General features: G+C 34.8%; 1 protein-coding gene across 1 annotated transcript in view; it reads right to left on the minus strand.

Moving 5' to 3' along the window:
* LRRIQ1 (leucine-rich repeats and IQ motif containing 1) overlaps positions 1–15868 on the minus strand; it is a 193977-nt gene that overhangs the window by 7213 nt on the left and 170896 nt on the right. Inside the window, exons 24-25 of the mRNA XM_014535275.1 lie at positions 4153–4285; positions 1849–1909 (exon numbers count right to left, since the gene is read on the minus strand). Of these exons, the coding sequence (XP_014390761.1) occupies positions 1849–1909; positions 4153–4285 (194 nt within the window). The remainder of the gene's footprint in view (positions 1–1848; positions 1910–4152; positions 4286–15868) is intronic.

A 15868-nucleotide genomic window follows, 5' to 3' on the forward strand; every position in this document is an offset into this window, starting at 1 on the left:
TTAATTTTTTAATATTTTAATTTGAAATAATCTCATACATGTAAAAAAACTATAAAATACTTCAGCATATTATATGTACCCTTCACCCAATTTCTTAGGTGTTAATAATTTAAACATAACCATTATACAACTAACAATATTTGGAATATATTTTTCTTATAATCTCTTTAATGTTACTTAATCCATTTACTTTGTTTTTGTTAATCTTCACCCAAGGATATTTTTCCATTGAATTTTAGAGAGAGTGAAGGGAAAGGGAGAGACACATTGATTGGTTGCCTCCTGCACATGCTTTGATAGGGACTGGGGATCAAGCCAGCAACTGAGGTACATGCCCTTGACTGGAATCGAACCTGGGACCCTTCAGTCCACGGGCTAATGCTCTATCCACTGAGCAAAACAGGTTGCAGCTTCATTCATTTACTTTTAATCTATATGTGTCTTTATATTTAAAGTGGGTTTTGTTTTTGATTCACCCTCATAATCTGTCTTTTAATTGGTGCATTTATGCCAATGACTTTCAGAGTGCTTACTGATAGAGTTACTGCCATATCTGGTGGCTTCTGGGGCTTCCAGGGCCCGCCAGCAGCCCTGGACCGATCCGGTCCTGGGCAGCAGGCAGGCAGCTTCTGGCGTCGCACACGGGGGCCTGGATGGCGGCTCGTGCTGGCAGTTCACGCTGTCCCGCCCTGCCTGCAGAATGCAAATTAGCCGCCATCTTTGTTGGTGGTTAATTTCCATATCTCGCTGATTAGTCAACGGGAGGCATAGCGAAGGTACGGTCAATTACCATGTTTGGCTATTATTAGATAGGATTACTTAGAGTGGGTGAATTCCCAATTACTTGTTAATTTTTATCTGGTTTAATTTTCTGAGTTGTGAGGGTACTTTGCTGTTTCACTCAAGTATTCTACTCTTTGAATATTCAAAAATATTTTTATTAAGCAAATTCCTGTTAGAGTAATTTTATTTTAAATACTGTAACATGTTAATATTTTACAATCTACCATGTAGAATTAATATTCTAGAGTAATACATTTATTACTCTTTTATTGATTTCAGAGAGGAAGAAGGAGAAAGAGATAGAAACATCAATGATAAGAGAGAATCATTGGTTGGCTGCCTCCTGCACACCCCACACTAGAGATTGAGCCCACAACCAGGGCATATGGCCTGACCTGGAATTGAACCATGACCTTCTGGTTCATAGGTCTATGCTCAACCACTGAGGCGCACCAGCTGGGCAAGAGTAATACATTTTAATGTTATACTAGAAGTGGAGAAAATGTTATTACCCCAGTACATAGTATTTTGATATTATCCTAAATAAGCACAGTTGAGATTTTCATAATTTATACTAACATATGAACATATTTTAAAGTGCATTTTTTAAGTATTTGTGTCTACAACTTTTCTGTATCTTTAAACACATTTCTTACCACAAGCTGAACTCTTCCACCATTAAGTACATTTGGATCTAACTCAGGCAAGAAATGATTGCTGCAGTGACAAAAAACAGAAATAATATTATTACATAAATATAGAGAAAGAATATGAAAAAAAATGCCCAATTAAATATGGCCTGACCTGGAATTGAACCATGACCTTCTGGTTCATAGGTCTATGCTCAACCACTGAGGCGCACCAGCTGGGCAAGAGTAATACATTTTAATGTTATACTAGAAGTGGAGAAAATGTTATTACCCCAGTACATAGTATTTTGATATTATCCTAAATAAGCACAGTTGAGATTTTCATAATTTATACTAACATATGAACATATTTTAAAGTGCATTTTTTAAGTATTTGTGTCTACAACTTTTCTGTATCTTTAAACACATTTCTTACCACAAGCTGAACTCTTCCACCATTAAGTACATTTGGATCTAACTCAGGCAAGAAATGATTGCTGCAGTGACAAAAAACAGAAATAATATTATTACATAAATATAGAGAAAGAATATGAAAAAAAATGCCCAATTAAAGGTTTGGGACTAATTAGTAATTTAAAAAAATGCTAACAATAGTTTTCTTAAATAGGGGTTACATGCAAAGGTATATACAAATTTACGTTTTTCCGTAGTCATTAATAAAATTAAATTTGACATAAAATTTCTAAGTAACACTTTAATGCTACCTTTCTTTGCTAAACATAAACACATACAATAAAAATATGAAAGAAACAAGAATGATAGCTAAAAAAATTATAAAAAAATATAAATACTTATTTACCTACATATCTTTCTTGTTTTATGATTAAGGCAAAGCTTCCTATTTTTAAAATATTTTTTTGTGGTTTAATACATTATTCTACTGCTCATAATTAACTTCTGTTTAAAAGTAGAGCATTTGGATTTTCAAGAACTTCTATTCTTGCCCTGGTCAGTGTTAGAGTGTTGGCCTGTGCACCAGAAGGTCTCAGGTTCGATTCCTGATCAAGGGCACATTTCCAGTTGCCGGTTCACTCCCCCACCCCTACCCCAGTAGGGGAGCCTGTGAGAGGCAACCAGTTGATGTGTCTCTCTCACATTGATGTTTCTCGGCCCCCCTTTTTTTCTCCCCTTCCCTTCCACTGTCTCTGGAAAAAAACAACCCACTTCCATTCTTGAAAATAATATTTCTTAAAATGTTACTGCCTATACCTTTACATATTATATTTCAAAAGAGAATATCCATAAATAATTACCTGTTGTATAATATATTTAAATATAACTTGTTTAGGAGTAAGGGATATTGTTAAATGTGTGAGCTTATCTAAACTACATCCTGAATAAGATTTTAAAATTTTCACGTTATCTCTGCTAATGCTTTAAAATTTCTGAAAAACCTCTTATATCTGGTTAATATAGATGGCAAGTCATGGGGTTATACTACATTTGTTTATAGTTCTAAGGATTTCATCTTATGAATTACACTAATTGTAGAATTTTGTTTGTTAGTTTGTTACTCATTTAAATAGTTATTACCCAAAATGCCTGGAAATATTTTTAAAGTGTCATCTACATTTACATTCCATATTGGTTTATACATTTAATAAATGCTTAAAATAACATATATTTTACTTTTCTGTGCATATAAGTGGCTATACAATCTTGAAAATTTATGTCAAAATGTTATCTCCAGGCTTTTATTTCCTTAAAACTTTGATTCAGTGGCTATGTGTGTGTGTGTGTGTATATATATATAAATTTTATTTTTAGACATATATATTGTTTTGTATTGTTATTGGCTGGATTTGTTCCTATAAAATTCATATCTTGAAGTCCTAACCCTCAATACCTCAGAATTTTACTGTATTTGGTTGTAGGGTAAGGGAATGAAGGTAAAATGAAGTCACGTGGTTGGGCCCAAATCCAGTATGACTGGTGTCTTTATAAGAAGAGATTAGAATATAGACAACACAGATGAGGGATGATCATGTGAGGACACAATGAGAAGGGAGCCATCTGCAAGCCAAGGAGAGAGACCTCCAAAGAAATTAAACTTGCTGACTCCTTGACCTGGGGTTTGTAATTTCCTGAACTGTGAGTAAACAAATCCCTGCTGTTTAACCTACCCAACCTGTGGTATTTTGTTATGGCAGCCCTCACGAAATTATATATATATATATAATTGACCCTGTTTATTGCTAAATAAAAAATTTAATATCTTCAACCTTGTGAGCTCACCTCTATTCTGTGAGATAGATAAAACATTATAATCTCACTATAAAGGAGAGGAAGCTGAGCCTTGGGACATCATTGAAAATTAGTTATATGACTGGTAAAGTGTCAGCATCAAGGTAGAATTATAATTTTAACTGCCAAACAGAAATGATAACAAAAATAACACAAAATAAAATACAATTTGAACTACATATAACATTTATCAACAGTTAATATATACTATGCATTTACTTTAAAAAGCAGAATCATTTGTGCAGTTCATCTGTTGTTATTAAGCATTTACAGAAAGAGTTTCTTAAACATTTTAGAATGAAAAATATAAAGAGTGATTAAGTCTATTTTATATAAGAGGCCATTTTATAACCTGGCTTCATGGTATATTGGCCTTTGGCTATAAGTCATGTTTGTTTTAGCACAGTTAACCTAGGTTTAACTTTTCAAGATGTGTTTACAATACAAAAATCTAATTTAAGGGAAATGACCTTACCATTTCAAATCTCTGGAACTAGTTGTTTCATGAACTCCAACCTGTGTGTGAAGCCACTGATATGTATATTCCTTACTCCTTTCTAATTTTTCATGTGCCTTGGTATCCTCGCAGATAAATTCTTCTTCCTTAACTGAGAAAGGAATATGGACATTTTATTTGTTATTTAAAGGGATCAAATTTTGTCCAAACAGTTCAGTTAGGGTAAAAACTTTATCATAAGAAAGGGGGGAAATAACATAATGCATGGGATCTAAATCATCTGTAAGAAAAAAGTCAGTCACAAAGTAACTTTTCCTGCTTGAGTTTCAAACCCACGTACTTTGAAAAATAAAGAAAATGCCTTAATGCAACCAATATTTTTTAAGAGTTGTTTTGTTATTCTTATAATTAGAAATTTCAAATAATTATTTTTGGTTGACAGTAGAATCTATCTATATATATAAAAGCCTAATATGCAAACTGTCCACTAGTTTTATGCATATGCAGAATTTATAAATATAATGAAGATATTTAAAACAGAATTTTAATATTATTTAAAACTAAGCTTGGTTTGTGTAAGGTAATATAATATTTTAAGTTGGGAATACAATTTCTATCAGGATTATATGGCTTATGCCATAACTAGAGGCCCGGTACACAAAATTTGTGCACTCAGGTTGGGTCCCACAGCCCGGCCTGTGCCCTCTCACAGTCCAGGAGCCCTCAGGGGATGTCCTGGAGTTCAACCAACCAGGAGTTCTTTCGCTCGCTATGACGTGCACTGACCACCAGGGGGTGGCGCGGAACGAAGGAAGGCCCCAGCTGGCAGCCAGCAGCTGCTAGGGACCCTACCTGTACTGGGACTCTAGTTCTAATATAAAAAGATCTATCTATGCACTATGATGTCCTTTTAGGCTTATTTTATTTTATTTTATTTTATTTTATTTTTATTTTTATTTTTTTAAAATATATTTTATTGATTTTTTACAGAGAATCCTGCACACCCCCCACTGGGGATGTGCCTGCAACCAGGGTACATGCCCTTGACCGGAACCGAACCAAGGACCCTTAAGTCGGCAGGCCGATGCTCTATCCACTGAGCCAAACCGGTTCAGCCTTTTAGGCTTATTTTAAAGACCAATTGTTCTCATACTAGTTTTATGCATATGCAGAATTTATAAATATAATGAAGATATTTAAAACAGAATTTTAATATTATTTAAAACTAAGCTTGGTTTGTGTAAGGTAATATAATATTTTAAGTTGGGAATACAATTTCTATCAGGATTATATGGCTTATGCCATAACTAGAGGCCCGGTACACAAAATTTGTGCACTCAGGTTGGGTCCCACAGCCCGGCCTGTGCCCTCTCACAGTCCAGGAGCCCTCAGGGGATGTCTGACGGATGGCTTAGGCCTGCTCCCCACAGGAAGTGGGCCAAAGCTGTCCATTGGACATCCTTAGCACTGCCGCAGAGGTAGGAGAGGCTCCCACCACCGCCACTGCGCTCGTCAGCCATGAGTCCGGCTTCTGGCTGAGCGGCACTCCCCCTGCATTGAGCATCTGCCCCCTGGTGGTCAGTGCGCGTTATAGTGACCAGTTGTTCTGCCACTCAGTCAATTTGCATATTAGCCTTTTATTATATAGGATACTTATTTCAAAAAGAGGGGTGGGGAACATAACAATAAAAGTGTTTATGGAAAATATGAAGATGATAAATTATACTAGGTATGAATACCAAGGTAACAAGCATAAAAAATAAAATCGTTAAAAAAAGAAGACTCCAACCCTTACATTCAAATGTAAATTTTAATATATATATGTATATATAGTTGTATTTTTTTAATTATAGACATTGCTGCTACATTAATGCTATGCATTTCAGAGTTACACTGAAGATCTGTTGTTTTAGAGCTTTTATCCATGAATATGATTTTGGGGGCTGGTTTCTTTTTCAGGTGCCATAACAGTTTTGGGGGCTTAATAGTTTTAGACAACTGATTGACAGTAAACCAGAGAAATATACCTCTTGAAAACTAACTCATGGTAATCAAACTCACAAGAATGCTATAATTAAAAATCTGTTATTTAAACTGTCAATTTATTAATTTGAACTATTCTTTTGCCATAGATCATCAGCTAAAAATCAGAATGTTCCTTTCTCAAACCTCTTAGTACCCATGGATCTTACGTTTCCAAAATGGCCACACCCTTGCATCCTGAGCTGAAACTAACCCACTCATATTTGATATATTGGAGGCACATATACTTTATATACAAGGGCTAACCACTAAATCCATGATCTGTCACCATTTTGGTAAATGGCCTTATAGGTAGATGTACAGAAACTATAAAAGAGACTCAAACAGAGGAAAGACTTGGTGTTACCACACCCAGTCAGCACAGCATTTAAGTCTCTTCACCTGTCACCATTTTGGTAAATGGCCTTATAGGTAGATGTACAGAAACTATAAAAGAGACTCAAACAGAGGAAAGACTTGGTGTTACCACACCCAGTTAGCACAGCATTAAGTCTCTTCTCCAGCAGAGTCCCAGCCTTTTCTATGCTTTTCTTGGTTGGCCAGGTCAGATTTTGGAACCATGAGTGCAGTGACAGAGAATAGTGGGGACTCGGTGACCCTGTTAATGAAACGAGTCCACAGCTGTAACCTTATTCTTATTCTTCAGAGAATCCTTTTGTAACAAGTGTACTTTTAGTTAAAAATAAGAATTATCTATGGCTTCCTGCTTTTCAAAACAGTGACACATACTGATAGTCACTTTTTTAAGTAGTCATTTTGGAAAGTGTTCCTCAACTGTGCAATAACACTCTATACATATTAAGCGGTTTTTACATCAGAACTCAACCAAGATTCTAGACAACTATTCCCAAGTAAAGATGAGACATTTCACTGTAAGGGTCCCACTCAAATGAACCATTTTAACCCTAAGGAATAGATTGGTAGATGGGCACAGCTCAGTGTTAGAAACAGAACAAACATAGTGATGAAGTTGGCTGAATGAACTCAAAGATACTGCAATTCAGAAGCTGCGGGAAGTGATTTGGCTAACCCATTTCAGGACCACTTCTGCCACTGAGAAGAAAAAACTAAGGTTTACTTATTGAAACTTGCAGAAGAAGTCCTGTTTTTTTGCAACTGGGGTATGAAAAATAGTAGTGACCTGGGTTACTTAACCAAGTTCTAATTTAGCCAGGCTGCCCAATAAGTATTTCCTATCAGTTTACAGAAGCATCATTTTGCCTGAAGAAAGTGAGACCCTTATCTACTGTGCTATCCTACTTCTCTGGGACTTGCTTCACTAACCTCTTATATCATCAGCCTAAGAAAAATGTCTTCCTTTGATTCCTGCTCTCCCCTAATTACTACTGTCTATATAGGCCCCTTTATTTCAAAACACAATTTTGATTGCTTTTATTTAAACAAATTGTTAAACTTTTAAATTATAAAAATAATGTAGTCTCGCTATTGACACTTTAAGAAATAAATAAAAGAATTAAAAATAAAAGAAAATCCACAAAAATCCCACTATCCAAAAACAACCACAGGATAATATTCTTAAGGTATTTCCTTGTAGTTTTCTCATAAAATTGCTGTGTTTGTTTTTTGTATATATACAGCCTACCTTTCAGTTAGTACTGTAACAAATGTATTTCATGAAATGTAAATCTCACTCTGAACATACTATTAGTGGTTTTACACTATGATGTACAAATTTGTTACAGAAGTTTGTAATTATCCTATTTAGTTACTTTATTTGATCAGGTGGAATTAAAGACTTGTCTAAAACTATCAATATTTTGAAGAACTCAAAATAATCTATATTATTAAATAGTTTTAAAAGCTTTAATCAATTTACCACATAACTATATGAGGTTTCTCAATTCACTGAGCCCCTGGTCAACATTATAATATTACATATTTAAAGTTGTTAATATTTTGACAAAAATATCATATAATATTATCTAGTTTACATGTCTTTGTGGCTAGTGAAATTTTGCATACTTAATATGATTATTTATTAATTATAGGTCATATAGTATAAAATATCTTTCTGTTCTCCCCAATAATCTACTGAATCTTAGTACTGAATTTATGTTTTAGTTTTCAATTGACTACTTGTGACCCTTTATCTGTTATCACTGGTGCAAATATTTACTTCTGCCCATTATTTGATTTTAGTTTTCATTCTACTTTCAAAAGGGGATTTTTTTCTTCTTTAGGAAAACACATTTCTTTATTTGTTAAATATCTTCTAAACTACAAGCCATTTCCTCCTTATAATTTATAAGTTTGTGCCTCTCAATTCAGTAAACTTCTAAAATGAGATATAAAATTTCAGGGTCAAATTCTACAATATTCTAATACCTTGTGTTTCACACTAAAAGGTATTGGTTAACTTTTTTTGTAAGAGAAGTCCATTCTCAGTCTCTATTTCTTTAATTTCCGTTCCCTCCTTAATTTATTGCAATCTGGTTTTATGAAATTGAAATTGTCCTTACTGAGAAGGCTTTAAATTGTCTTCTCTGACAAGCACATATATTCTTTACCTTCATTGACCTCTTTGCTAAATTCAACTATGCAGGCCATTTACTTCGTCTTAAAACTCGCTTCTCAGAAGGACTTTGCAACAGCCAAACTTCGAGTGCTCCTCTCAGGCTCCTTCAAAGATTCCTAGATGATGGTGCTCCCATTCTACACGTACCTAAGAGACCACATTCTCTCTGTGCCTGGCACTGTGCTGGCTTCTGAGGAAGGTCAGCTAGGGAGACATTGTATATTATCTCATGACGCTGGCAGCCTAGAAGACTAGGTATCACCAACCTGTATCTTATTTATATTTTCATATCCAGCTGAATTTCAGAATCACAACTTAGTTTTACCATTATCATCCCACTAAGTCTGTTTTCCTCCTGAATTCCCAAGGCATCCAGACCAGATATACTGCAGTCAACCCTGGCTGCTCTTTTCTTAAGTACCAACATCTAATCAGAAACTTGCTCTAATTCATCTGCTGTGTATCACACTCATGCCTGGCTCCTCCTTTCCATCTCTACTGGCCCCATTTTATTTAGGTGTATTTCTTTTTTTTTAACAGGAATGAGTGTGTAATGACATAATATCTGTCACAATAAGAGAGACACCCCTCCTCCTAAGGCCAATACTCTCAACTATGCTCTGAATCCCAAGTATTCATATAATTTAGGATTCATTGCTATAATTTAGGATTCATGGTATTTTCTTTCTTTTGCCTCTCAGAAATGGCTTTATATCTTCCCCTCCTCTCTCATCTTCCCTAATTAGATGGACTTTTTGAAATAGTAGATACAGTCCAGTCTCTGATGACTCATTGCCATTCATGCTCCAGCCCACTGCAATATGGATTCTCCCCACACCATTCCACTGGAGCTGTTCACACTGAGATCACTAATACTGCTAAGTCTCTGGGACTGTTTGAAGTTCTTATCTTGCTGCCTCCTCTATAATACTATATACTGTTGTCAACTCCTTCATTCTTAAAGGCTTATTTCCTTTGGATTTTGTTTCAGACACTCTGCATGTTTTCTTCTGACTTCTGTCTTAATCTCAGTCTCCTTCAAGGATTCCTCTTTCATTGCTATTCCTTCCAATTTCAGGATTCTTCTTTGGGGTCCTATCCTGGCTCCATCTTATTCTATTCCCTGTATGAGGACATTCGTTTAATTTCTTCCATCACTCTCCCTATTGCCTTCTGAAATGTATTTATTCATAACCTCTCTATTTAGTAGATATGCCCAGATAATTTCAAGTGAGTATGTAAAAAGACTGAAGCCATGCATTAAACCACCTTTTCCAAGTTGCTACCACACTACCACCATTGTCAATGTACAACTCAGAAGCCAGAATGTTGCACTGAAACAGCATTCTACCTCCCAACTGCATATTTTACCTCCTAAATTCTTTTCACTCTGTCAAATCTCTTGCATTCCCATTGCCACTACTTTAATTCAGGCCACCATCATCTCCTCTGAATTACTGTAACAGCCTCTCTCTGGTCTATTTGCTTTGGTCTTGCTCCTACATATACTATCTCCATACACCAAATAGTCTTGCTAAAGTACAAATCTAATATGCTACTTCATAGATTAAACTGCTGGTTCTCCACTGCTTTTGGATAATGTGCAAAATTTTTTGCATAGCACACAAGCCTTGCATATACTTTTAAGAAATTCATGTGTTAGGTTCCTGCCTCAATCACCCAGATATAATTGTTCAAAATGATCTCTTTCGCCTATAAACTTTGTTCTTGGTATTATCCACTTTACCAACCATGTTCTTGCTTCAGGTCTTCAGATCTCAGCTTTAGAAATTACGTTCTTTGGGGTAAGCCCCTGAGCTTCCAACATTGCATTCCTTATTCAGTTTAGGTAAGAGATGTCCTCCAAAGGATCCTATAGATCCCATAACAACATCTATTACATTATATTCTACTTTCCTATTCAATGTGTCTGTTTTGGCTACTAGAGTATAAGCTATTTAAATGGGACATAGTAGTATGGTGCTCAATAAATATTGGTGAACTAAAGGAATCATTGCCACAGTTGATTAATGTCCTCTCAGAGCCCTGAGAAAGGTAGAGCTGGAATTTAGAATTTTAGGGTGGATACAAACCTGTGCATTGTGAAGGATACCCCATTATCTAAACACTAGAGGCCTGGTGCATGAAATTCGTGCACTTGGCGGGGGGAGGGGTCCTCAGCCCAGCCTGAGCCCTCTCGTAGGGAGCAGGCCTAAGCCAGCAGTCAGACGTCCTTAGCGCTGCTGCGGAGACGGGAGAGGCTCCCGCCACTGCCACTGTGCTTGCCAGCAATGAGCCCGGCTTCTGGCTGAGCGGTGCTCCCCCAGTGGGAGTGCACTGACCACAAGGGGGAAGCTCCTGTGTTGAGCAGGATCAGGCCAAAACTGGCTCTCCAACATCCCCCAAGGGGTCCCAGATTGCAAGAAGGTGCAGGCCAGGCTGACGGAACCCACTGATGCGTGATCGGGGCCAGGGAGGGACGCGGGAGGTTGGCCAACCGGGGAGGGACCATGGGAGGGCTCCAGGGCATGTCCAGCCTGTCTCACTCAGTCCCGATCAGCCGGACCCCAGCAGCAAGCTAACCTACAGGTTGGAGCATCTGCCCTTTGTTACATATGCCCCTCAAATCTGAGGCTGCCAGGGAGTTACATGCTGAAAATCTAACCCTACAATTTAAAGAATTAGAAAGAGATCAACAAGAAAAGCCCAGAGTGAGCAGAAGGAAGGAGATAATAAAGATCAGAGTGGAAATAAACGACATAGAGCCCACAAAAACAATACAAAAGATCAATAAAACCAAGAGCTGGTTCTTTGAAAGGATACAAGATTGATGAACCTCTAGCCTGGCTCACCAAAAAACAAAGATAGAGGACCCAAATAAAAAAAAAATCAGAAATGAAAGAGGTGAAGTAACAACAGACCTCACTTCCTTTCTTAATGCCTGTTTAGAAAGTCATTTCAATTTTTAAAAGATGGACGACTTAAAATGCTATCTTCCCTAGTCATAGCAAAACTTAGGAGAGCATTGTTGAGTAAAACTGGTTATTCAGGCTAAATGGAAATAAATATGTGTAGCCTGTTTCTGTTATCTGCTGAGTGTTGTTATTGAATAAATGATTTAATGATGTTTCAAAAATCTGACAATTAAAGGTATTAAATTAGAAAAAAATAACATAAAAACTTCTCTGTCATATAAGGCTTCTTTATAAAATGTTCATAATGTATGCAACCCTAGAAAAAGTTGTTCAGTTTTAAAGAAGTTCACCAAAAGAAATAAATTCTTTTTTTAATGGAAATATTCCTTTCTTTATGAAAAGCAAAATAAGGATTCATTAAACCCATATGCTTCAAATAAACCAGTTTTCTAAATTTTCAAATATAGCATAATATATACAGAGGGAGATTAAGATTCAATTGTCATTTGGGGCACACAAAAAGGGCTAATTATTTATATTTTTATACTTATGGCAGTTTTCCCATGACTATTTTCTTTTCCTGTAATGGCTTTCCTCGGTAATATAATAATAAAATACTCTTAGTTTCATGGATAGAGATGAGTTCATTTCTTTACCAAAAGCTTTTGGAGGACATGGTTGCATGCTGAGCAAAATGCTTCATGTGATAGAAATATTTTTGGTAACTTTGATAAATGGCTGATTCTATGTATTTTATGCTGGAAATACTAAAAATGTGATTTACATTATAAAGTATAAGTGGTCCGTATGTGTTTATTAAAAGAAGTTATTGCATCATACCTCACAAATAAAGCACAAATAAAATTGGAGTTTGGCATAAATGTTACACTAATAGAATTTTAAATTCATTAACATTTGTATAAATACTTGTTGATAGGCTGTTTATGGCTTCTTCCTTAACCAATCCAACGTGTTGTTGGAATGTTGACAGCACTGGCATGTAACCAATAATTCTCTAAGAGCCATTTGTGTGTGACAAGCAACATCCCTATTCTTTTAAAATATATTAAATATATATGTAATTGATCACTAAGGAAAAATGACTTCATGAATAAAGAAAAGGATTGTTTGTACAAAAGTTTAAAAACAGAAATTTTGGGAATAGAGCCAAAGCTATATGTAAGGGTGAAAGGCTAACTGCAGCACTAATCACTCCTTTACATATTTCATTGTATTTTATGGCAGGAAGAGTAAAAAAAAAAAGTACTAGAATGAAAAATACTTGCTAGTCCCTGACATTTGAATTCATTTTCAAAATTCATCTGTTTGGGGGTTGGGTAGTACATAGAGTGTATGAATGTTTTTTTATGAAAGCAAAGAAAAATAAAAATGAGTTACTAAATTATATCTTTTAAAATATATGGATTCTGCAGACAGTAGACAGAACATTTAATATTATGGAGTTACTATATTTAAGTGAATCTCTATGGAATAACAGATATTCTTTTACAAAGTGGACATTAGTGTACTTATCAACCAATTACAATAAGTGTCTGTATTCAACTTTTGTACAATTCTGAAAGCAAAAGTTTTGCCATTGGTATTGTCCAGTTGATCTGTATCTCCTCATTCATATCTTTCTAGCAGAGTACCATATAACACATAAAGGTGGTTCTTTGGTTTCTACTGTGAGAGCTCAAGAATCACAACTTGGTAAAGTCATAGAGATATTAACTTATAATATGTCTCCATGTTTGTTGTTATCTAGGGCTAGAATGAAGGTAAGTTAAGTGGGACAAATGAAATACCTTAGGCACAAAATTTAAGGTGGTGACAAAAAAACCTCAATCATCAAATGAATATTATTTTAATGTAATATTTTAAAATAAAAATTTTTAAAAATCTATGATTTAAAAATATCATAGTTTTAAATGATGGGATCAGACAATGATGTGCTAAGAACTACTGAACCTGAAGTAAAAAGGAAAATCAGTAATACTGATTCTTCTCTGCCATGGCATTGGCAGATTTACCCATTTTTAAGAAATACTACGTGTAAATAGGGCATTGTTTTTAGGATTACCATTGCCTAAAATTGCTTTCTACGGCTTCCGGTGAATCGGGCACAACACTTAATTTTCCATTAAAAGAGGCGCTGGAATCGTGACATATGAGAAATTAATTACAGAATAAATTAACTTGGTCCTTAGAGAAAAGACTTCACTTTAGTCATCTTTCTATCTGCCTAGCAACAGACTTGAACAAAGTAAGTTGGCTTTTTCACTTATTAGCTGTGTAATGTTGGGTAAATTATTTACTTTCTCTCTGTCTCAGTTTTCTCCTCTTAAAATGTATATAATAATACATAATAATAATTGCTCAATATATATGAATTATTTAACAACTGTAGCCATTTTATTATTTTTTAAAAAAGTGAATTGAACTCTCCTATGCATAGGCTTGTGCTATCTAAATTGCCACACACTAAGACTCCCCGACCCTGGAGGTGAGACTATCTGCAGAAGTCTCTAAATCCAGACCCAGAACAAGGTTCCGGGGAGTCACTGGCAGGAGGGGAAGATTCCAGGATTAACCACAAAACTACACAGAACACTATTCTGGGGTTGAGTCTAGGAAGGCCTCTTTATCAGAATTCTAAATCTGTAACAGGTATTTTTAAATGTATTTTATTTCATACTATATAAAGATTTTACTGTGCCTTTAAGAAAGAAAAAATAAAAGATAAGAAGGGTATACAGTCCTAATTGATTTGAAGTTATTTCAAATAATTTTGAGCAATTGCTCAGGACTAACCATGACAGAGGTTCCATTGACATGATTCTCTCTCGTTTCACTTTCTCAATTTAATTAGTCTCAGAAAATATTCCTCTATCCAACTCAAACTCCCTCAGGGAGTGTTAATATAGTAGGTCATCCAAACTAGAGCCCACCTGATAGAATAATGCCTGATGATGTAAGTAGGTTGACTTTTAAAATAATACAATCTTAGAAATTCTACTGCCTACTGTTTTTGGTTTGAGAGTTTTTTGTTTTTTGGTATAGTGTTAAGACTTTAGGTCCCTGACATATCGAGTAGTTTTTACTCTTTGGTAAAAAAAAAAATCCATAATTCTATTCATTTGTGTACTCGTATTATTAATTGAAAGCCAAGTAGAGATTGTTAATTTCCTTACTAGTTTTATTTGAAAATAAGAAAGTGTTATTATATTGATACATTAATATAGAGACTTGATGGAACAATTAAACATTTTAAAAATATCATTGTAATAACTTTTTATAGCTATAGCTCATGGCACATGTCTACACATTCATAATGCATTTCTTAATGTCCATTAATGTTTTGCACCTAATAATTTCTATATTTGTCAAACTTTAGAATATATATATGCTTCTGTTATAGACAGGAATAACATCATATGGAGTATTGAATGCATATTAATATCGCTTGCATTATAAAAAGCAATAAATAAAAATAATTTTCCTTCACACTTTGAGTGACAATATATTAGAGACTAATAAACCTGGTACCAAAATGATTGTATTCTTTAGGTAATAATTTGAGAAAATATTTCCATAGCCTCCTGAAGATGTAAGAATTTTCATATTCCATTAGTGCAAAATTTTAAAATTTTATTATATTATCTTTAAAAAGACAGAATTTTGCTTTATGTAGCAGAATTTCATTTGTAAATGAATCAGGATCTCCATTTATGGATTTCACTTTTAATTGAAATGATAGGTAAAAGCATTATGGATCCACTCACACTGTAGTAGAGAAAGAAGTCAGGATAAGGCATTATAGATTTTCCTATAAACAAAGTTAATTTCTAGCTTTAAAATATTTATATAAATATTGATTTGTAGAAGCTCTTTCATTTGTTTGGAGGAGAAATTGGGAGTGGAATTTTAAGCTTGAAGGGCCCTCAATTGGACAAGTCACCCCATTTATCAGAGACATTGTTTTGTTATCCATAAACATTAGAAAATAAAGCAATATATAGAATGCTTCATGGATTTGCATGTCATCCTTGTGCAGAAGCTATGCTATCTCCATATCCTTCCAATTTTAGCACTGCATCTGTGCTGCAAAAGTGAGCACTGGGAGCTTTTTAATTACTTGTATTTTATTGAGATATATACAATGCATGCAAAATATTGTATATGCCATGTGATTATATCAAGATTTATAAATAAATATATTATAAATAAATACATAATT

This window comes from Myotis brandtii, unplaced genomic scaffold (genome assembly GCF_000412655.1).
Source record: "Myotis brandtii unplaced genomic scaffold, ASM41265v1 scaffold141, whole genome shotgun sequence".
Taxonomy (NCBI): domain Eukaryota; kingdom Metazoa; phylum Chordata; class Mammalia; order Chiroptera; family Vespertilionidae; genus Myotis; species Myotis brandtii.